Here is a 22,670-nt window from a genome sequence, read left to right on the forward strand (position 1 = left end):
TTTTCTTTTTACAACAGAAGGATAATCATTCAAATGATGTATTGAACAAGATACCCTATTTGCAAATACAATTGTTCAAATAATTTACTTGTTCACATAATTTATTAAAGAAATAAAATTATAAATTTAAGCACACGCACTTAGTCAAGACATGATGGACAAACATATATACACATATATTTATTTCATTGTCTTGGGATCACGATAAATGCCGGTAAACAGAATGGCGTTCGATTTGCGATCGTAAATCAGGAACACAAATGGATGATCGCATTCAAATTTGGTTGGTTCGATGGGTCGGGCCGAACGGAAACTGACTAAAACGGTCGCTGCCGATGCAGTGCTGCCCTCCTCATCCACCTTGATTTTGGCCATGTGCTTGGCATCGCCAAAATTGATGGTCTGCTCGGTGCTAAAGTCATTGAAGCTGGCGTCATGATCGAATATCTTGTTGACGCCCATTTCACGCAGGATCTGTAAACAAATTCAAATTAGTTGAGGAACTTTATTAAGTCGGAGCATTGATCACTCACTGGTACGAGTTCCAGACGCTGCTCAAACTCGAATTTGGGCAACATCACTTCAATCTCACGAGGCGAGGCTTCCCTCAAAGCGGCCGCCAAGGTTTCCGAGTTTAACTTTGACAGCACATGCTCAAGAGCATCATTGCGGAATGGTGGAAGTATGATGACCATAGAGATATCGGAATCTTCATCATCCTCGTTAAACGATGTGCGATATGGGAGTTGCAGAACATGGGCGCCCAGGCGCTCATCCGGATGCAATAGGAAGGTTCCCTTCTGACTCATCATTGGTACAAACGACACCTTATCGCTGGATGTATGGAATGGCATCTGCTTTGTTTTCTCCGCACTGAAGCGACTGGACCATTGGCCCTTGAAGTACGCCGCATTGGCCAGCACCAGTTGAGTACTTGAATCGATATCACCAGAAGCAATCATGTCCTTAATTTGATCGTGTGTGACATTTGCAATCCAGCTATTGATCTGTTGTCGTGTCTGCTCGGCATTATCCCTGATATTCAACTGAACAATTTCATCGTGGAGTCTCTCATTCAGGCAGCTGGCCAGCTTCACACGCTCATCAAAGTACAAACGATCGGCGGATGAGAACTCCAGAGGCATCTTACTGGCGCGACTAAAACGATCCGACTTTTCCAAGCGATAGGCACTGCGCACGGTTTCCTTTGATGACGCCCAGTCTAAACGAAGCACCTTAGAGAGCTCCGCTTCTGTCTGACCTGTGGCACCGAAATAGGCCAACAGGAGGGCATGATAGGTGCTGTAGGGTGAGAAGAAGACGTTCTCTTTGGGTGTTGCCTTGCGAATGGCATCCAGCATGGCAACTGAGAACTCCTGCTGTCCACGATACAAATTGGGGCGTGTGGCGGCCATCTCCGGCTTGGTTGGAATGCCGCATAGCTCGGCGCTCAGCAGCGCCGGCAGCAGCAGCAATAATGGAAGACACAACTGCATAATCTGAAACGAAAGTGAATAATTTGGTTAATGACCTTCAATGACAATAGAAATGGGCAGATCTGCGTCATCACCTACTTGTGAAAAGGAAACGTGCACGGAATCTATTGATATGCATTGAAAAAAATTAATATTATAATTATTGTTAACTAATTTTCTACACGAACTGTTTGTACAAGTTTTACGAGTATTTGTAATTGACGAAGATCGTCACGGACGATATTCGATTTTCCATTTTGTTGTTGAAAATGCACTGTATATAAAGCTTTAAAGCCGCCGACATTTCGCAGGAAAACTGAGTCACCGTTGCAAAACTTCCCAAAGTGTCTTAGATAGATAATTTATCATAATCGCAGTTTTAACCAACTGCAACCTGTCGGCTAGTGTTGATCTTTTAGCAATTCTGTAGCTAGACTTGTTTATTTTGTAAGTACATAAGCTAGAAATCGAAACCAACGGGGAATCTCCCAAAATGTATGGAGATATGGGAGATTTTTGAGTGGTTTTATTTCTCTAGCACCCTTGATTAATTCTTTATGGAATTTATTTGAATGGTTTAGTTGAGACATTAGAACATTTAAACGACGCATTTTTTTAGCTGATAAGATTGTGTTTCAATTGAATTAAAACCATGTTAGACGTGCTATTTTATGTCATACAATTTTTAAATATTTTGATAATTATGAAAGTATAATTTAAACATATATTTGAACTTAAAACGGTACAATGACTTGCTACAGCTACGAATTGCCCAGAAAATAAACAAAACTATTTTGAATCCGACAAATATATATAAAGGCTATCGTTGATAAAAAAAAGGAATAACACCTTTGCTGAAAGATAATTATCTTATAATCAAAATATTATTATTTTTATTACGAACCTTAAATTAAATTAAAAAATAAAATGGTAATTTAAGCACTTTTAATAATTTTTTTTTATCTATTTCTGATAAATTTTGAATTGAATTTTTAAAATAAATTTAGCTTTTTAGCTCCTCAAATTCTGGCAACACTGCGGACAAGCAGATGTCGAAAAGTGAAAGTTTGTCAGTTTTCCGTCTGCACCTAAATTCGCAACAACAATGGCCGGCTGTTGTTGTTATTGTTGTTGTCATGCATAACTGCTGTTGCTGTCGCTGCTGCTGCTGTTCGTCTTGTTGTTGTTGATGATGTGCATTCAGCTGAGCGTAAATAAAGAGAGACTCTGTTTGTCGGTCTGCTTTCTCAGCTGACGACTTGTTGCGACGTCACAGTTGCGTGATTGCCGCAATGCAAACGGTTTGTATAAAAACAAAAACCCAAGAAATTACCATTTTCAAAAACCGGTTACCGTGCGAAGTTGTGTGATTCATAAATTGTTAACATTTCATCGCTTACGCGCTTTTTGACCCTGTATTGGCGATTTTGTAATTGGTTTTTTCTCTTTCTTTCCCTCTTTATCCCTCTCTCTCGCTCACTCTTTGTCTCGTATTTTATTATTATGTTTGCGGTTTACCAATACACACACACACACGTAGCTTCAATTTGCGCTTGCGCTGCCCACTCAGACGAAGTGTAACAACAAAAACAATAACTACGGGTTTTTTAGGGAATTTCCAAGCAGAGCTGTCGCAAATTATTGAACGTGCCTCTCTAAGCCTAATGAGCATGCTCAAAAGCAATTATTAATTATAATGAGGAAACAATTCAATAATTCAATCACTCAGTTTTGTGGGATTTTTCAAATCGCTGGAAATGACACTGACTTCTTATGATTATCAAGTCAAGGGAGGTCAGATAATATTGTTTTATTTATAAATTTATATATACATATATTCATTTATATACTACGATTATATTGCACTGATAAGGCTTTAAGTTTTAAAATTTCATTGGATTTGTATAATTACTCTCTAAGGTTTAGGTTGACACCCTCAACTTATCTTCAACTGTCAGGGTAATTTTATATACTTATTTACATATACCCATTTGAAAATTTTATTAAATTACACTCAACTCAATAACAAATCCATTGAATAAATCACACTTAAATATAACTTCGTACTCATTTCGCATAATGATTGCCACATTTAATCTTGCGTGTGACTACAATTATAATACAAAATGATTTCAAAATCACTTATTTACTGGAACAGACAAAGCTTTAAGTGCAATAAGTCACCATGGATTGAACATTTATTAATAGCATTTGCAAACATGTTCATATTCATTTCAACAAAATGAAGAGCTCCCAGTTTGTAAACCGGTCTCAGTAGATTCCAAAATTGTATCATTTATACATGCGAAATATTAATAAATGCAATTCAATTGTTGAAGTTTACCTTTTTTTTACTTTATTAATGGTATCACTCGATTTGCTTCCAAACACAAAACAAACTGCTGTGAACGTGTAAAGCTTCAGCTTCGTACTGAGCTTGTTACTGAACGCGGCTCAAGTAATATCTCATGATGTGACGAGGCACGATTGAGAGATGGTACGACACTCAATGTTGGCGCAAAAGATTGTGACGTCACGAGTAAACACTTTAATTGAAAATGTTACGAACTGCTTGTCACTCTGTGGGCCGCGCCGGCTGGCTCATCGGTTCTCAGGGTAGAGTCCCATCCCTGGCCCGCAGTCCGAACAATCGATTACATCATCGATACACAAACAGCTGTGGCGAACGGAACTACACAACACTACAACAAAAGACGACGGAAATCCACAACATAAACAACAAAACCTGCAATCAACAACAAAACGGTAAGTAAACAAACAAACATTCACAAAACCTAACACTGATCCACCTCTCGTCCAAACAGGATCCCGGTTCCGGACCCAGGCGTACCTGCCCTGCCTGAGATGACACCACTCCGTCATCTCCCTCATGTTGGCCACCGAATGGACCTACTTCATCCTGTGTTGGCCATCGTGTTTCTCCCTCCCCCCTACAGCAATAATTATACGGACATTTTCATGTTCAGATGGGTATAATTTGTGTTATTTCCTTATTTATATATACATTGCGGTCGAACATCCTTAGTCTCTAACATCTTTTATATTTCATGTGTGTACATTTCTTCCTGGCTACACGAAACAACAGACGAGGAACGAAAACATGGCCATCAACATAAATAATGGCATATACAAATTTGCACCATAAATGTGCGACACAAGGCTGTTGCGGAGACGCCGCGGGACAAATATATATATATATATATGTTTATACGTATGTATGTTATGGAATGGTATGTTAAGGTTAAATGTGAATCGCTTAATATTACCTTAGCCTGCCTAAAGAGCTCTCTGGGTGGTTTAAGGGGCGATGTAAGGGTAGAGTATATGTATATATTTATAAATGTTTATATATATATATATGTTTATCTGTCAATCTATGTGTGCTTGTGACTGTAATTAGATCTCATTATATACTTAAATATATATAAATATCTGTTAAATATTAATCATGTCGTTATCGTCCCTACTCTGTTTGTCTTGTTTTCAATTTTAATTTGCATTTTAATTAATTTTATATTCTTTTTAGCTTAGCTTGATTTTTACTGCGATTTTTACATCATTTAAATTTAATTATTAATAATAGAAAAATATTTTATTTCTTTCTTATTTAGATTCTTGTTTTCTTTCTTTCAGCTTTCAGTTAATTTCGTTTATCTTTAAGATAATAAATTTTAAGTTTAATTCTTTGTTCACTTTTCGTCTATTTTGCCAATAAAGTTTAGACAGCGACTGCTCTACACAAAACGCACTATGTGTAATTATTTATAAAATAAAAAAACAGCGAAAAGGCGTAGTTCCTGACATGGAAAGGGGCTCCTCGGAACGGACTCACTTGTGTACAATAACGCCGCCGATGTTCTGCCCACTGCTGCTCACAGGTCTTCTACGGGACTTCGGGGGATGTCGTCCTTGTTGTCTGCCTTTCGGCCGATAAGTGCAACTTGCCAAGATGACGTGCAGTTGGTGCGGCAAACAGTCTACGCACGGCACAAAGATTTCTCTTGGGGCAGAGGCCGGCCAGTGCTCCTCGGTTCCAGACGCGGCACAACCTCTGGTGGAATGTCAAATTTCGTGGCAGCACCGAGTGACGGCACACGTGTGCTACTGCGGCACAAGGCGCGAAACTTCTCCTCACAAAAACTGTGTGCCTGGGGAAGGCAACCGCTCCTCTTCGCCGATCAAATCGAACTCTCACGAATTTTCTGTCAACCTCGTGGTCTCCTAAAATTCTTCCTCTTCCTCTATTTTCCCTTTCCTTTTCAAATCCCAAAAAAAAAACTCGCCGTTACTGCAAAAACAAAATGCATCGTCTCTCTCTTTATGATCTAAAATTTAGGGTCGCCACCCCCTTTCACATGTAATTTACCGCCAATACCTATCGATAACTATATCTTTTAAATACATAACAAAGTATATCGACAGAGCCGATAATAAAGGAAAATACAAATAACAATAAACATCGAGCTGGCACAAACGATAAAACATGAACATAACAATACCCCCCCCCTAGATCGTTTGTGACCAGCCGGCACCTAACGCAGCGCCCAACGTAGGCCACACCCACGACACGACCCTACTCAAGAGCACTACTCATACTCTACCGACTGAGTTAGCCGGGCTTCCAACAAAAAGTCTGGTCGTGCGCATCCGTGAGCCACAATACTTCCTTCAACGCATCTACTCGGCGATCCTCTACGCGGAGATTATGCCGTCCTAGATGGTATACATTCATCGCCGGTGGATCAGTGAACCATATTTGCCCATCGCACAAATAATCGGTATCACGATGATCCTGGGATTCATCTTCTTGGCTCTCCGGAATAGCTTCTGTCCCCGGATCTGTGCTTTCCAACCCTGGAAGCATCGCCACGACACTCTCGGATCTGGCACTACGCTCTTGCGGCCTGATCAGTTCATTGATGAGTGTCATCATCTCCATAAACCCTTCTCTAATCTGCTCCTGAAGCGCATCGCTAATACCCAACCGCAAGGCATGCCTATACGTCTGGTGGGCCTGAGCAATCGCTACATTCACCGCTGATTTCGTCGCGCTATCCATTCTTTCTATCTAAAAAAATCTAATCCCGTATTTTCTAATAAATGTCCTGTATTCTAATAAATAGATATAAATAGCACTAATCTCACTAAAGCTAACCAAAAATTAAATATAAACAAGTCTAACACTACAGAAACTTACTAATACAAAACTAACAACTAATATATACAGACACTAACTAATATTCAATAAATTTACGTACTTACAGAAAATTAATTCAAAAAACTTACAATAAGTAAAGACTACCCAGCAGGACTTAACAAACGTAAACAATACCCAACAGGACTTACAATACTGAATATATATACGTCAAACAAAACTACTCACGAAAATAAACAGACTTACGATACTTAACGAAACGCCTAACGATTACCAATATAATAACTATAACTACAAAAATAAATTACTAAATATTAATACCAATTATTTACTACTATATTTTACAGCAAATACATCAACTAAACAAGGGAGAGAAAAAAAATATACACAGGCGGACCAACACTTCTCTACGCACGATTCGGACAATGGACAAACATTTAAGCATCTGTCAAATGCTCAGTTCATCACTCGCGTGATGAACGGCATCCGAGAAACGCTAACTGAATTTCTATTTGGCTTCTATCGTACAACTGGCACCACGGAAGCATGCTGAGCGACCGATGCGGCGCAGGATCGATACTGGTATCGTCCTGGGTCACCAGTCTCCGAGGCTCAAAACTAACCACGGCCAACACACATCCACAGCAAACACAGAGTAAGACAAAACAAATAGATATAAATAAATAAATAAATAACAAACAACATACTAACCTAATATCACAATTGGTATCACAGAATTAAACTATCGTCACGGCTACCCCCAGGCTATGGATACAGTCGTTACGTCCCGAACTGCACCAACCGCAACGAGAGCATCCTCCGATGCCAAAAGGAATATATGGTCGGCAAAAATCATCTTCGTGCTTCTCGGACTCCACAACACACTGCGCAATTATGGGCCATCTTCTGTGCCGCATAAGACTTCAGGTGCGTGGATCCTAAAGCCGAGGGATTGACCTCGTGTATCAACATTGTATACATTTATCTTTTTTTAGAAATAGCCACGATTTTAAAAACCGTGAGCTCTTTCGTTTGGGCGCCATATTGTTACGAACTGCTTGTCACTCTGTGGGCCGCGCCGGCTGGCTCATCGGTTCTCAGGGTAGAGTCCCATCCCTGGCCCGCAGTCCGAACAATCGATTACATCATCGATACACAAACAGCTGTGGCGAACGGAACTACACAACACTACAACAAAAGACGACGGAAATCCACAACATAAACAACAAAACCTGCAATCAACAACAAAACGGTAAGTAAACAAACAAACATTCACAAAACCTAACACTGATCCACCTCTCGTCCAAACAGGATCCCGGTTCCGGACCCAGGCGTACCCGCCCTGCCTGAGATGACACCACTCCGTCATCTCCCTCATGTTGGCCACCGAATGGACCTACTTCATCCTGTGTTGGCCATCGTGTTTCTCCCTCCCCCCTACAGCAATAATTATACGGACATTTTCATGTTCAGATGGGTATAATTTGTGTTATTTCCTTATTTATATATACATTGCGGTCGAACATCCTTAGTCTCTAACATCTTTTATATTTCATGTGTGTACATTTCTTCCTGGCTACACGAAACAACAGACGAGGAACGAAAACATGGCCATCAACATAAATAATGGCATATACAAATTTGCACCATAAATGTGCGACACAAGGCTGTTGCGGAGACGCCGCGGGACAAATATATATATATATATGTTTATACGTATGTATGTTATGGAATGGTATGTTAAGGTTAAATGTGAATCGCTTAATATTACCTTAGCCTGCCTAAAGAGCTCTCTGGGTGGTTTAAGGGGCGATGTAAGGGTAGAGTATATGTATATATTTATAAATGTTTATATATATATATATGTTTATCTGTCAATCTATGTGTGCTTGTGACTGTAATTAGATCTCATTATATACTTAAATATATATATAAATATCTGTTAAATATTAATCATGTCGTTATCGTCCCTACTCTGTTTGTCTTGTTTTCAATTTTAATTTGCATTTTAATTAATTTTATATTCTTTTTAGCTTAGCTTGATTTTTACTGCGATTTTTACATCATTTAAATTTAATTATTAATAATAGAAAAATATTTTATTTCTTTCTTATTTAGATTCTTGTTTTCTTTCTTTCAGCTTCCAGTTAATTTCGTTTATCTTTAAGATAATAAATTTTAAGTTTAATTCTTTGTTCACTTTTCGTCTATTTTTGCCAATAAAGTTTAGACAGCGACTGCTCTACACAAAACGCACTATGTGTAATTATTTATAAAATAAAAAAAACAGCGAAAAGGCGTAGTTCCTGACATGGAAAGGGGCTCCTCGGAACGGACTCACTTGTGTACAATAACGCCGCCGATGTTCTGCCCACTGCTGCTCACAGGTCTTCTACGGGACTTCGGGGGATGTCGTCCTTGTTGTCTGCCTTTCGGCCGATAAGTGCAACTTGCCAAGATGACGTGCAGTTGGTGCGGCAAACAGTCTACGCACGGCATAAAGATTTCTCTTGGGGGCAGAGGCCGGCCAGTGCTCCTCGGTTCCAGACGCGGCACAAGCTCTGGTGGAATGTCAAATTTCGTGGCAGCACCGAGTGACGGCACACGTGTGCTACTGCGGCACAAGGCGCGAAACTTCTCCTCACAAAAACTGTGTGCCTGGGGAAGGCAACCGCTCCTCTTCGCCGATCAAATCGAACTCTCACGAATTTTCTGTCAACCTCGTGGTCTCCTAAAATTCTTCCTCTTCCTCTATTTTCCTTTCCTTTCAAATCCCAAAAAAAACTCGCCGTTACTGCAAAACAAAATGCATCGTCTCTCTTTATGATCTAAAATTTAGGGTCGCCACCCCTTTCACATGTAATTTACCGCCAATACCTATCGATAACTATATCTTTTAAATACATAACAAAGTATATCGACAGAGCCGATAATAAAGGAAAATACAAATAACAATAAACATCGAGCTGGCACAAACGATAAAACATGAACATAACAAAAACAAAGATCTTTAGTCAAAATAAAATGTTTCTGACTAAAAGCATCTAAATTTGTTTTTGCGTGCACTTTTGCATAGTTAAAGAATAATGGCAAAACATAGCTGAATATATATTTTAAATTGGCTTATTTCTGGCTAATTGCCATTTTTAAATTTTTCTTTTAATCGAACTCTGAAAATAGCCAAAACTAGCTATTAAATAGCTAAGCAGGTAACAATGCTCTCAACTAACAAAGCGTGACGATAATGATTTATGTTTATGGTTTTTTTTTTTTAAATTCATTGTAATTAACTAAGCTAAGAATCATGTGAAGAATATAAATTATTTTCTTAACTTCCCTTCATATATTTACAAATATATTTAATGTTACTGTTACTCTTCACTATTTTTATTGAAAGGTGTTATCGATAACATGCTGATCAACACTGAGACGCGACGCTTACCAACACACTTTAACCACCACATTAACCCACGCAGCAGTAGCAACAACAACAACAAAATTACGCGATAAACAATACGAAGCCGATTTTTAGCAATTAAACGCAATGAGTGTAGCCAACACAGGAGCAGCGTCCCAGGATGCGTGCTACATATCACTGCTAGGACTCGCCGAATACTTTCGTACCTCTCAGCCACCAAATATTAAGAAATGCATACAGTGTTTACAGGCGCTCTTCACTTTTCAGCCGCCTTCAAAGGTGAGTGTTCCAAGTGAAAGTCATTAGACAAAACCAATTGAATAGTATTTTACGTGCTACCATAATTCGAATGCAGGTGGAGGCGCGCACACACCTGCAAATGGGACAAGTACTGATGGCCTACACGTGTAACATAAATTTGGCGCGTCAACATCTGGAACAGGCGTGGAACATTTCAGAGCCTCTCATGAATTTCGATGATGTTAAGTTCGACACAGCCTCGCTATTAGCACAATTGCACCTGCAAACGGAGCAGAGTTCACACGCCAAAGCGATGCTACGAAGAGCTGTTGAATTATCACAAAACAATGTTTACTGGCACTGCAAATTGCTGCTGCAGCTGTCGCAAATACATGCCAACGATCGTGAATACTCGCTGGCCAGTGATCTGTTGGCCGTTGGCGCTGAGTCGGCCGAGGAGGCGGGTGCCACATACCTGAAGGTGCTATTTCTTCTCTCACGCGCAATGATTCTGATGATTGAACGCAAGACGAACGATGTGCTTGCGCTGCTTAATTCAGCGGGTCAAATCATAGACAATAACATACCCAATCCTCATCAAAAAGAGTACCTCAAAGTGTTCTTCCTAGTGCTGCAGGTGTGCTACTATTTGGCCCTGGGCCAGGTCAAGACAGTCAAGCCAAGTCTGAAACAGCTACAAATGTCCATACAGACAATAATGGCGCCCAATTGGCCAAGTGATGAGCTCATCTTTGGTTCCAATCAACTTGAGATGTTTGTCTGGCTACCCAAGGAACAGCTGTATGTGCTCGTCTATCTGGTCACCGTCTCGCACTCCATGATGGCGGGCTACATGGACAAGGCGCAAAAGTACACGGAAAAGGCGCTCACACAAATTGAGAAGCTCAAAATGCAGGAGGACAAGTCCATTCTATCCGTCTTCAAGGTCATACTGCTGGAACATATTGTCATGTGTCGCATGGTCATGGGAAATCGTGAGCTAGCCATTCGGGAGATAGCCGCTGCCCGTGATGTTTGCCTGGCAGCGCCGCATCGCAAACTCCTCAAGCGTCACTCCGCACAACTGCATTGCCTTATCGGTCTGTATTCCATGTCCACGAGCTTCTTTGAGCATGCCGAACGGCAGTTTTTGGTATGCGTGAATGAGACAAGCGAAAGAGATCTCAAGCTCTTTGCCAATCTCAATCTGGCCATAATATATCTGCGTACAAAACGGGATGCGGATCTCAAGCAAATACTCGATGCGGTATCCACAGAAAATACGCACACGTACAGCAGCCAAGCGCTGATGGGCGGATTCTATTACGTACAGGGACTTCACGCCTTCCACAAGAACAGCTTCCACGAAGCCAAGTGAGTGGAAACCAAGAATTTAACATTGAATTTCCATTTTAATTTATATTCCTATTTAAACAGGCGATTTCTGCGTGAGACGTTGAAAATGGCCAATGCTGAGGATTTAAATCGTTTAACGAGCTGTTCGCTGGTCTTATTATCACATGTCTTCCTTAGCATTGGCAATTCCAAGGAGAGCATGAATATGGTAACGCCAGCTATGCAATTGGCCAGTAAAATACCTGATATTCATGTACAATTGTGGGGATCGGCGATACTGAAGGATCTGCATCGTATGTCCAAGGATGCACAGCACGAAAAGGAGGCGTATGCCAATCATGTTAAATACTCAGAGAACCTGATTGCCGATCAGCGCAAGTGTGTGCAGAGTTCGCATCATGAGCTGGTCAACTGGTTTCAAGGCGATCCGCCTGTGACGAGCGGCGTGCCACTTAATCTGCCAGGCGGTGCTGTGGAGGCGTCCACATCTGCGCTGCCGCCACCAGCGCAATTTGGACAATTCTACTAGACGACCAAGTGCATATATATCGATACATAAGCATTTTAATAACTACACTTGTAAGCTAAATTAAAGTCTAAGGAAATTCTAAAAACAAAAAGAATCTGTCATATTTAAAATAGAGCGGGGAAAACCATCGAAATATCAGTGTCGAGTCTGAGCCGCAAAAATAACGTAAGCGAAAAAAGCCCATTTTGTTTGTTAATTTGTTAAAAGTCAGCTAAACTATTTAAATTAAACAAAATAGAAAGGTCACCAAACCAAGGATAAAAAACACTATTACTTATTACATTTCAATGCAAGTTTCGAAATAGTATAACATAAAAATATTTTTAATAAAATCCCTAATCTGTTAAATTTGCTAATGGCGCTTACGTTATTTCAGATTCATATAATCTAATTTCGATGTCAATTTCTCTTAAAACGAATTCTTGTACTAAAGCATATCTTCGATAGTTTTCCCATTGTCTGTGAAATTCCATCTTACAATCTAGTTTTAAAGTTCCCACAGGGAATAATTGAGGTGTCCCGTCTACATTAAGTCTGTGTCCGCTGTATCCGACTCATCATCTTGCTCCTCCAGCGTCGCATTTCCGTTCTCCTTGTTGCTCAGAAGGGTAAAGTGGACCAATCGTTTGTCCTGCTGCTCATGAACTGTCAAATGTGATCGCATCTCATTCATTGTCTTGAACTCCTCATTGCACACTGGACAAATGTAGATCTTGTCCCCCTGATGCGTCCGCTGATGCATCTGACAATCGCCACGCTGTGTGAAACTCTTGGAGCAGAAGGGACAAACATATGGTCGCTCGCCCGTGTGCGTGCGTCGATGATTCTTTAGTACATTGAGTGCTGTGAATCGCATGGGGCACAGATCACAGGGGTAGGGTCGCTCGCCAGTGTGTTTACGCTTGTGTTTGGCCAATGAGCAACTGGTGGTGAACCTCGAGGAGCACACATCGCACTCGTACGGCTTCACACCGGTGTGTGTGCGCGCATGCGAGGTCAGTTCCGCCTTGGTCACAAATGAATTATTGCAGAGCTCGCATTTGAAGCGTTTGATGTCCGAGTGCCGGAGCTTGTGCTGACGCAGATTGGCATTCTGTGTAAAGCCCTTGCCACAAACGTTGCACACAAATGGCTTCTCCCCAGTGTGGATGCGCATGTGATCCCGCAACGTTGAGAGCATCGTGAAGACTGCAAAATAAACCATAATGAATCTTTTCTAGCAACAAAGTAAATCCTTTACATACCCTTCTGACAAACGTTGCACTGATTGCGTAGATTACGTTTGTGCATCTGGACCATGTGCCTGCTCAGCTGATCTTTGGACTCACAACGCACTCCGCATTCCTGACAATTGTGGGAAGCATGCGTCGCCTGGTGCTCGTTTAAATGATTTAAGGAGACAAAAACTCGTTCGCATTCGTTGCACTTGAAACTGCGATTGGTGCATCCGTTTTGCCGCTTGTGGATAATCAATGATTTCTCTAGGACAAATCCAGCATTGCAGCGATCACAATGGAAATTCGCCTTAAGATCTTCCGTCTCGGATGCATTAATGGATTGGTTTGGTACACTTCGTTTTGATGGCCTGACCGATGACTCCTGATATTCGTCTGGCTGTGTTGCAGCCCGACGTCGTGTGCTCCGCTTGCTCGTTGTTTGTAAATCTTCTTGTCCCGATTTCTCTTGCTTGTCTTCCTCACACTGTTTCTGCTGCTCCTGCTGCTGCTGTTGTTGTTGTTGCAACAGTTTGGCAGCGCTCTTGCGTGTTGTCACTTGAGGAAGTGTTGGCGTTGACGCCGGCTCTGGTGCAATATATGTGCTCCCAATGCCATTGCTGACCAGTCGATATTTGTACTCCTTCTGTTTCCCTTGTGTTGTTGGTTGTTCGTGCAACTCACCTGTGCTCTTGTCATATATCATTTCCGTCTCAAACTTGATATCGTCTTTCTCCACATGCAGTATTATGTTTTCCGGGCTCACTTTGGACGGCGTCTCTTCGTTATCCTGCTCATCTGTGAATTCATAGTCAAACTCCTCTACATCATCGGCCTCGTCACAGATTGCCACCGATTTCTCCAGGCTGGTGTTTTGCTCCGCATCCGCTGTGGTCACCACATCCGTTTGCGCTTCAATTGTGCATGTTGGGACAGCGTTGGTTTGCACTGATGAATCTCTTGTAGCCACCTTTGGCTTGACTTCTGTTTTCGTTGTTGCTGTTGTTGCTGCCACAAAGTCGGGCTCCTCGGGCAGAGCATTTGGCAGCAGCTGCCGCAGTGTGCGATTTGAGTTCTCACACTTGAGTTTAAATGAATAGCAGTGGTTAATTTCGCTGATGCAACTGAGGCAGACTCTGGCTGGTAAATTATCCTCGCAACGCGGCTGTTAGGGAATAAGAATAAAAAATGAGTTTATTGCGATGGGCGTTGGACTTCAACTGGAATTACCTTGGTCCTAGTGAATTCGCGCAACATATCGACCAAACAGCTGCCGTTGCCGCCATCATAGATTGATAGAAATGGTCCAGAAAGACTTAAGCAAGTGCGACAAATCTTCTCCACATCCATTATTGCAGCAAACTTTTCAGAAAACGCAACTACAAACAACAAATAAAGGACAAGAAGTTGCCGGACCGACCAAAACTATAAGTCAAAAGTGCTGCCAGTCGCGACATTCAAAGAAAGTCTACATAATTGTATCGTGTATTTCGATATAATATATCTTACTTCTGCCAAATTGCTTTTAAAACTTTATCTCTTCAACTACATTATTACAATTCGTCTGGTAAAAGTTTTACTGTACAGCTCAGAACAAATAAAATAAAAATCGTATCGTGTATGGCCTGCAAATCTACTTTGAAGTTATACATCAGTTAGTGCTGCCCTTCAGCAGCATAACCACTGCTGCCAACTCAGCTATATTATAGCTAGCTCTGGCTTTTCTCAGAGCTGGATTCCTAGACATATTCGAAAATTTGTACAAGCCGTAAATTTTTACCAACCGATTCGTTGTGAATTTTGCCGAATTATACAAAATAACTGATTTATTTCAAAGTATATAAAAAATTTATGCCACTTTGCATTCCAATCTCAGCTATTTTTTGTGATGCTTTCACACCAGAAAGGGCTATTTTATCCTCTAAAAATATGGCAGCACTGATTACAACAGCCGGCTTGCACGTTTCGTTTCATATTGCGTTGTGTAAATTAATGAATAAAAAAACAATTATTATGAACGATATTAAGCGTTTGAAGGAACAACAGCGTGACAAACATCCTGGCTTTGACGGTTATCTGGACTGTATGACACGTGCGCTCTTTACGGGACTGGCATCATTTTGTTTAGGTATTTGCTTCGTCGTGTATTCGTATTATTTAATAATTGCATAACAATTGTCATTTTACAGGATTTGCGGGAACATATTTCGTGCAAAAGGCAGTACAAACGAAAATCCGCTATCCAATTAAGTACAACATTTTGGTTTCTTCATTGGTTGCCACTGGCATTGCATATCAAACAACCACAACACGCACCAAATCCTGTCAAGCGGCTTGGATGGCCTACGAGGGCAAGCATTCGGTGCTTAACGAGAAAACCTATTAGTAATATTAGTAATAGCCATGACGACGTGCCTACGAACCTTGTTACGCATTCCTTGGTTGCGTCCGGCGACCATTCAAATCCCAGCGCGTTTCAAATACACACAAAACCAAGGAGTTAAGGGAATCCGAAATCGCAAGAGTTATTATGAAGCCCAAATGCAAGCTGGACAGCAAACGGATGGCGAACAGGAGTTGAGCACGGCGAGCGGAGCAGATAGCCTTGATATGCGTTTTCTGGACGATCGGTAGGTCTGCATGAATTTAGCCAAATTATTTGAAAATTACATTTGGTTCTTAATAGCGCCTACGACGAAGTTGCTGGTGGAGCCATGCGAATTAGTCGAGATGTGGCCACAGCTCAACAGGTGCTCATCCTGCAGCCGTATGTCAAGTGGGCAGCCAAGCGCAACATGCCGGAAGATGTGCAACCGAACGATCAACTTGCGGAAGCAACAGCGTTAATACACTCGCTGCCCAACTGGAAGGTGGCCAGAGGATTGAAAGTGCCACTGGAAAGCTTGGAACGCAAGACGCTCTTTGGCAGCGGCAAAATGTCTGAGCTTAAGGAACTAATTACTAATTTGCGGCAAGAGCAGCAACTAACCTGTTTATTTGTGAGCAAGGGCACACTTTCATTTGCCCAGAAACACTATTTGGAGTCCGAGTTTCGATTGCCTGTCCTCGATCGTTATTCGGTTGTCATCCAAATTCTGCGTCTGCATGCGACAAGCGCAGAGGCGCGACTCCAAGTGGCCATGGCGGAGCTGCCTTACATTTGGGCGCAGGCCAAGGATGCGAGCATGACACAAACACGACGTCAGGGCTACTCGCTGAGTGATCTTCAAAAGGAGATACTACGCACAAGGGAGCGGAAGTTGAGGACTGAATTGGAGCGTGTTCGTCGCCAGCGGCAGCTGTTGCGTCAAAAGCGTAAGCAGCAAAATTATCCCATTGCCGCTGTGGTGGGCTACACCAATGCCGGCAAGACATCCTTGATAAAGGCGCTCACTGTGGAGGATTCGCTGCAGCCGCGCAATCAACTGTTTGCCACACTTGATGTTACAGCTCATGCCGGTATCCTGCCTTGCAATTTGCAGCTCATTTATATGGACACTGTGGGTTTTATGTCTGATTTGCCCACGGGTTTATTTGAATGCTTTGTTGCCACACTGGAGGATGCCATGCTGGCGGTGAGTAGCAAACTATTCTGTCATTAGATAATTATTAATATGCTCTCCTTGCAGGATATAATTATACATGTGCAGGACTTATCGCATCCATGTCATGACGCTCAGCGCGCTCATGTTGAGTCTACGCTGCGTTCCTTGGCTTTTAGTGTTGCCGGCGGCGATTCAACTGCTAGCCACATGCCTCCCATCATCAACGTCTACAACAAATGCGATTTGCTGCCACCCAATGCTCAACCATCTGCTGCACAGCAAGAATCTAATGCGACAGCTCATCGCATTTCGGCACGGGCTCTGACTGGGTTGGATCCCTTGCTGGAGGACATTGAGCGACAAGTTTTGGCAGTAACCGGTCGCCGTAAGCTGCAGATGCGTGTCCCGAATGGTGGACCCGAGATGGCATGGATTTATAAGAACGCCGCCGTTGTTTATACCGAAGCAGATGAACAGAATCCTGAGCGACTTCTCATGCTGGTTGTCATCACTCAACGCACCTTGGAACAGTTCAAGCGACAGTTTTGTTAATCCATTTACCAGTTCATTTACTTTGCAAAACTTTCAATGTAATTTATTATTTCAATAATCTTGTTTGTTAATCTTTCACAAGGGCGCAACTGGCACTAGTTAAATATACTTTTTATTATTATGTACTTTTGTTATTCAATATTGTATAAATTAGTATAGTGGTGTTATCTTTCTATAATATACAAATGTAAAATTAGCTACAAAAATATGATTAAAAAACAATTAAAAACAAAAAAACAATATTGCACTATTTTATCATTTGTTGCTAGTTTTGTGCTGCAGCTTTGTTAGGAATATCCCTGTTTATACATATTATATATATATATATGTCTTTTGTCTTTGTGTTATAAAAATATTGAGAATATACGGACTTACAATCTAAATATTCTACAACTAGAAATGTTTTTGCTAATTAAAATTCCAATTGCTAAAACATTGGCACTTTTCTCGACTGAAGGTTTTTCACAAGTCGAAGATTAAATACCGTTTCAATGTGAATGTGACTGTTAAAGTCTTCAATCGATCATCTCCATAGATGCTTTAATTTGTTATAGCTAAAACAGGAAAACTTTTTTGGTTTCCCTTATCTTAAGTGCAGAAAATAGCAGTAGTCGTAATAGATGTTTTATGTCTAATACTGCTCGAAATCTTGTGGCACGCTGTTACTAACAGACAGGGAATTTATTTGAGGATTATGATCATGTAAAAAAGTGATTTTCATGATTTTTAAATAAAAATCTGAATTAAAAATTTTTGAAATTTTTATAATAAACATTAAAAAATGATATTAATTTTTATTATAAAAATTTAAAGTATATATGGAATTCTTTCATCAAAGCAAGCATTTTTTTTAATTCAACTCATATTTTCGATTCTTGATAATGTAATTAAAATGATTTAAAACTTTTAAATGCATTTCAAGGAATGCTTAAATCCTAAAACGATGTTCTTTAATTTAATTTATTTATGAATGAAAAGAAAGTCGGATCGAAGGTAGGGGCCAAGTTCAAGTTTTTTTTTTTTAACATATTCCCCAATGTGAACTTTGCTTTTGGGGAATACTACAAGTCGTTGGGACTTGCTTAATAAACTAGAAAATCGTAATTGTTACAGAACAAATCACCGCAATTGACTGACATCTATTTTTGGCGTTTGCATTTGTATGGCAATACATAAATATCAATATTTGATATTGATTAATGACTAAAATAAACCACACCGAATATGTGTAAGCCACCCTCAGATCGATTCATATTGCTGATGTCTACGTGGAGAAGCACGTAGACGCAATGAACCAAAGTAGCAGTTGCCAAAGTGGCGCCACAAGTACAAAAATAAACAAAATGCAAATGATGCGACAATTCTTGATCAAGCTGACAATGAATTGAATGAAGTGTGATATAATGCCATATGAATTGTACTGTGCTAACAATGGGATTGCGGTGGGCAGCACGTTAACCAACCGCTTGCCATTTGTCAGTTATAATTTGGCTATGTGCGCATGTGCCTGCTCATTGGCCGCCATTGAGTATTGGGCAAATGGCATTAGTTGGCAATACTCGAGCAGTTGCAGCTCCAGTTGCCGGAGGCACTTGTCCGCTGTCGCCGGTGCAACACGCATGAGACCAGTCTCACGGGATTTGAGTAGAAAGCCGCTTTGAATCAGCGCATAAATGGCAATATTGAGATTGTCCAGGGCCAGGCAATATGGATGCACATGTAACGCTGCACCGCCGGGCTGTTGGAGCAATTGTTCCACATGCTGTTGCACCCGTACCAGCAACTCCTTGCCACCAAACTCACCATCCGGTGCCATCTGCAATTGAAATGATTCCACAATTATTCTTAATTCATTCATTCTGTTCAATCAGTTCACTGACCTGTCGCAACGTTACAGCCAGCTGATAGTAGAGGCAGAGGAATGGCGCCAGTGCGGCAAGTATAACTCTGAAGCATTCATTATCCTGGACAGTAATCCTGCCGTCCTGCTTGTTTAATTCCAGCGCATCCTCGTCCAACAGCAGCTGAAGATACGTTTCAAATTCTGCCTCCTCACGATTCGATTCAATAATAAACTCGTGTTGAAACAGTGCATCCATGGTGTTCACATGGTTATGCAGAGCGGACAGTGTGTTCTCATAAGAACCGATCACCTCAGGATTATTATGCTGACGACGTTGCTCCTTGAGTGCCGCCAGCAGCAAATAAGCGGGTCGTGCCAGCCAAAACATGCAGGGATTGACATAGAGCTGCAGTGCCATCATCGGCACAGCCACTGCCATGGTTTTTGGACAGAGTGCGTGTGCCTTTAAGCGCTTCACATCGATCTTGGCCGCCAGTTGATCAGCTGCCAGCGGCGTAAATTGAAGTCGTCCCACACGGAATTCCAAAATATTATTATGTATTTCAACGGCATCAATAATGTCCGGCTTGATGCTGTTGGTGCTGGTGCTAACATGTGCTCCCAGCTGCTCAAAGATGCGCTTCAGATGCAGTACACCACGCGCCAGTTCGTCAAGATTAACGCTGTGCTGTCCGTACAGCTTGCTGGCGTACAATAGACTCAGCATATTGAAGGTGGTGATGACAATGCGACGTTGCTGCTGATAGATAATCTCATTGGCCAGCTGCTTGACCAGCTCGATCTCCTGACGATTCAGCTTCTGTAGCGAGCCACCGAGTCCGGCACGCTGGATACGCTCACCGTTATGGTGTCCAAAGAATTCTTTTGCCGATATGGGTGCACCAAAGTCCAGAAACATTTTACCAAAACGCTCGTCAATGATTTTGAGTGCCTTAAAGAAGCCCTTGGTGGACTCTTTGGGTTTGGGCACGCCCAGCAGCTCGTAGACAAAGAGTTGCTCCTCGAGCACACGCTCATAGGCGACACTGACCGGGACAATCATCACATCTGGCACCTCACCGGTGAAATAGGGTAGAAGCGCCATGGACAATAGGCCCACCTTTGGCACTAGCGCCTTAAAGTTGCGCGAGCGAGTGCCTTCAATAAAGAACTCGACACCGATGTGATAATTGGCCACCAGAGCGTACATATACTCCCTGAAGATGTCCCAGTAGAGCTCGTCATTCGAAAAGGAGCGTCGCATGAAGAAGGCTCCCGTTTTGCGGAGCATAGTGCCCATGCCAAACATCGAATGAAAGTCTGTAAAATGAATAATATAATGTAAATGCTAAGCTAACACACTGGCGAGGATTGGACTTACCCATGCCGGCTGCAATGCCAGGTATCTCAATGTCATAGTAGTAGCATATGTAGCTCATCAGTATAAAGTCCATATAGCTGCGATGACTGGGCAGATAAAGAACAGGACAATGGCCCATATCCTTGCGCACATTGGCCATGCTCGTGGAGTTGACATAGATGCCATCACAGATGCGTTTACCAATTGCGGTAATGGCAATGCCACACCATCGTATTATTGCCATATTACGATCCAAGCCAATCTCATCGATTATGGCCCTGGCCTGCTGTTCCAACTGACGCATCGGCTGTTTGGTTTCCCGTGCATAATGCTCCAGCAATTTGCGCATCTTTTCGCTACGTAACACAAATTGTTTCAGCTGCTGGGGATTTGCATAACGCTCGAATTCATAGGCTACTTGGGGCTTGAACTCTCTGGTCATGGATGTCTCATTGCCCGGCGCAATGATGTTCCGAAATTGTCGCATATAATCGCCAGCTGTGGCGGAATCGGAACCACCTGATGATGATGATGATTCACCATTGGTTGCGGCCGTTTCGGTTTCCTGGCTGACGGAACTCATTTCCATGAAACTTTCAACAGTTTTACCTGCAACACGAATATTATTTTATTTTTTATTATAATTTGAAGTGTTAACGTTTATAACGTGCGACTCAGCCGATGTGTGTTTGGGAAATGTATTGCTAGGCAGGTGGGAACGGTACACACTGGCACACACACACACACTCGCATACACACACCCCCCTCGCAGTCCCACTCTGATATAGTATACTATGTACATATAAGATTTCGTTTACTATTAACTTATCGGCGAGGCTTTCAGGTGGCGTCGTCGACCGGCTTATAGGTGGGTAATCAACGACCACCGTGTCGACAGCTACTCATCATCATCATCATCATCATCGGGTCTATTATTAAATGGCCTATCATGTGTGTGAAAGGGATGGCAACAACAGATTGCAGTTATAGTAATCAGCACGATCAACAGTCGAAATGCCCTAAACTCCAAAGTGTATGCCGAGGTTAGGAATGCAGCATACAATCAAAAAACAAGTAAGAAAACTTTACTCAAGTCTACTCGACCGAGGAATACCCTGCCCTTAGATATTGATATTGATGTTCTTCTCGTCCTTTGACCTTGAATCACTTGCGCCTTTACAATCACATCGTGATGAACTTGGTCTGCATTCGGTTATGTAACTTATGTGATGAAATTCAAGGTCCTAGCCTTTTAATTGCTTTAGTAATCAGTGTTGCCATTTTATCTATTTTGCAGCTATACTGCAGAAATTTAGGGAAATTCTATTAGCTAAAAATTTAACTAATCTAAAAAATTAATTGACTATTATGATTTCTTTGTAGAAAATAAATGTAAAGGGTAAACAAAAATAGTTTAATTGAGGCATTGGATTATTTTAATAAAGGAAATATTGAGCTGATAAGATTAAGTTAGGTCCAAATTCGTGTTGTCAATTGAAAAAAATATTACTAGTATTGTTGTTAAGCCTTGTATTGTATGTTCTATGTGTACTATATATAGTTATAGCGATTTTGCTATAAGATAAAACTGTCAATTAATAACATTTAATCTGTACGATTGGGGTTTTCTAGCGGTCAAATTGATAATCTTTATACAAAATTTTATATTTCATTTTTTTTGATCAAGTAATGCAAATTAAAAACAAAAGTTTGTCGAAAAATATGGGTTAAATATAATATATATAGTTACATTCGTTCGCACAAACTTATTATACTCTCGGTATAAAGTATCAAATTGAGACAAAACCGAACTGAGAACTACAATGTCGTTAGGCAGTAATAACTAAACCCCAAAGGAGGGAAATTTAAAATCTGTTTGTTTTTCAAACACAACGCCGGGCGATTTTGAAGTTTAAAAATAAACAAACGTAGCGCACGCTCAACAAATAGATTTCGTAAATG

The 22,670-nt window shown here is 41.3% G+C and overlaps 6 protein-coding genes and 1 long non-coding RNA gene across 7 annotated transcripts; 4 read left to right on the plus strand and 3 right to left on the minus strand.

Annotated features, from left to right (window-relative positions):
- Positions 1-83: 83 nt before the first annotated feature.
- Positions 84-2,829, minus strand: LOC117789645 (serine protease inhibitor 88Ea). Its single transcript, XM_034628714.1, has 3 exons — positions 2,809-2,829; positions 534-1,499; positions 84-474 (listed from the first exon to the last, which is right to left on the minus strand). Exons 1-3 carry the CDS (start codon positions 2,809-2,811, stop codon positions 181-183), a joined length of 1,263 nt encoding a protein of 420 aa, XP_034484605.1. The 5' UTR covers positions 2,812-2,829; the 3' UTR covers positions 84-180.
- Positions 2,830-4,335: 1,506 nt separating this feature from the next.
- Positions 4,336-4,942, plus strand: LOC117789646. Its single transcript, XR_004617921.1, has 2 exons — positions 4,336-4,466; positions 4,582-4,942. It is a non-coding gene; the product is annotated as an uncharacterized LOC117789646 (long non-coding RNA).
- Positions 4,943-10,115: 5,173 nt separating this feature from the next.
- LOC117792940 (MAU2 chromatid cohesion factor homolog) lies at positions 10,116-12,285 on the plus strand. Its single transcript, XM_034633279.1, has 3 exons — positions 10,116-10,348; positions 10,425-11,683; positions 11,747-12,285. The coding sequence occupies exons 1-3, from the start codon at positions 10,196-10,198 to the stop codon at positions 12,192-12,194; spliced, it is 1,860 nt and encodes a 619-aa protein (XP_034489170.1). The 5' UTR covers positions 10,116-10,195; the 3' UTR covers positions 12,195-12,285.
- On the minus strand, positions 12,210-14,832 carry LOC117792939 (zinc finger protein 570). The gene is made up of 3 exons (XM_034633278.1): positions 14,639-14,832; positions 13,439-14,573; positions 12,210-13,382 (listed from the first exon to the last, which is right to left on the minus strand). Exons 1-3 carry the CDS (start codon positions 14,756-14,758, stop codon positions 12,718-12,720), a joined length of 1,920 nt encoding a protein of 639 aa, XP_034489169.1. The 5' UTR covers positions 14,759-14,832; the 3' UTR covers positions 12,210-12,717.
- Positions 14,833-15,365: 533 nt separating this feature from the next.
- LOC117792942 (transmembrane protein 141) lies at positions 15,366-15,828 on the plus strand. The gene is made up of 2 exons (XM_034633282.1): positions 15,366-15,536; positions 15,598-15,828. Exons 1-2 carry the CDS (start codon positions 15,401-15,403, stop codon positions 15,792-15,794), a joined length of 333 nt encoding a protein of 110 aa, XP_034489173.1. The 5' UTR covers positions 15,366-15,400; the 3' UTR covers positions 15,795-15,828.
- LOC117792941 (putative GTP-binding protein 6) lies at positions 15,779-17,630 on the plus strand. Its single transcript, XM_034633281.1, has 3 exons — positions 15,779-16,038; positions 16,095-16,983; positions 17,038-17,630. The coding sequence occupies exons 1-3, from the start codon at positions 15,812-15,814 to the stop codon at positions 17,503-17,505; spliced, it is 1,584 nt and encodes a 527-aa protein (XP_034489172.1). The 5' UTR covers positions 15,779-15,811; the 3' UTR covers positions 17,506-17,630.
- An 824-nt stretch (positions 17,631-18,454) lies between these two features.
- LOC117792938 (dihydroxyacetone phosphate acyltransferase) lies at positions 18,455-21,505 on the minus strand. Its single transcript, XM_034633277.1, has 4 exons — positions 21,367-21,505; positions 20,730-21,317; positions 19,386-20,668; positions 18,455-19,321 (listed from the first exon to the last, which is right to left on the minus strand). The coding sequence occupies exons 2-4, from the start codon at positions 21,295-21,297 to the stop codon at positions 18,986-18,988; spliced, it is 2,187 nt and encodes a 728-aa protein (XP_034489168.1). The 5' UTR covers positions 21,298-21,317; positions 21,367-21,505; the 3' UTR covers positions 18,455-18,985.
- Positions 21,506-22,670: the final 1,165 nt, after the last annotated feature.

This window comes from Drosophila innubila (assembly GCF_004354385.1).
Source record: "Drosophila innubila isolate TH190305 chromosome 3R unlocalized genomic scaffold, UK_Dinn_1.0 2_E_3R, whole genome shotgun sequence".
Lineage (NCBI taxonomy): Eukaryota > Metazoa > Arthropoda > Insecta > Diptera > Drosophilidae > Drosophila > Drosophila innubila.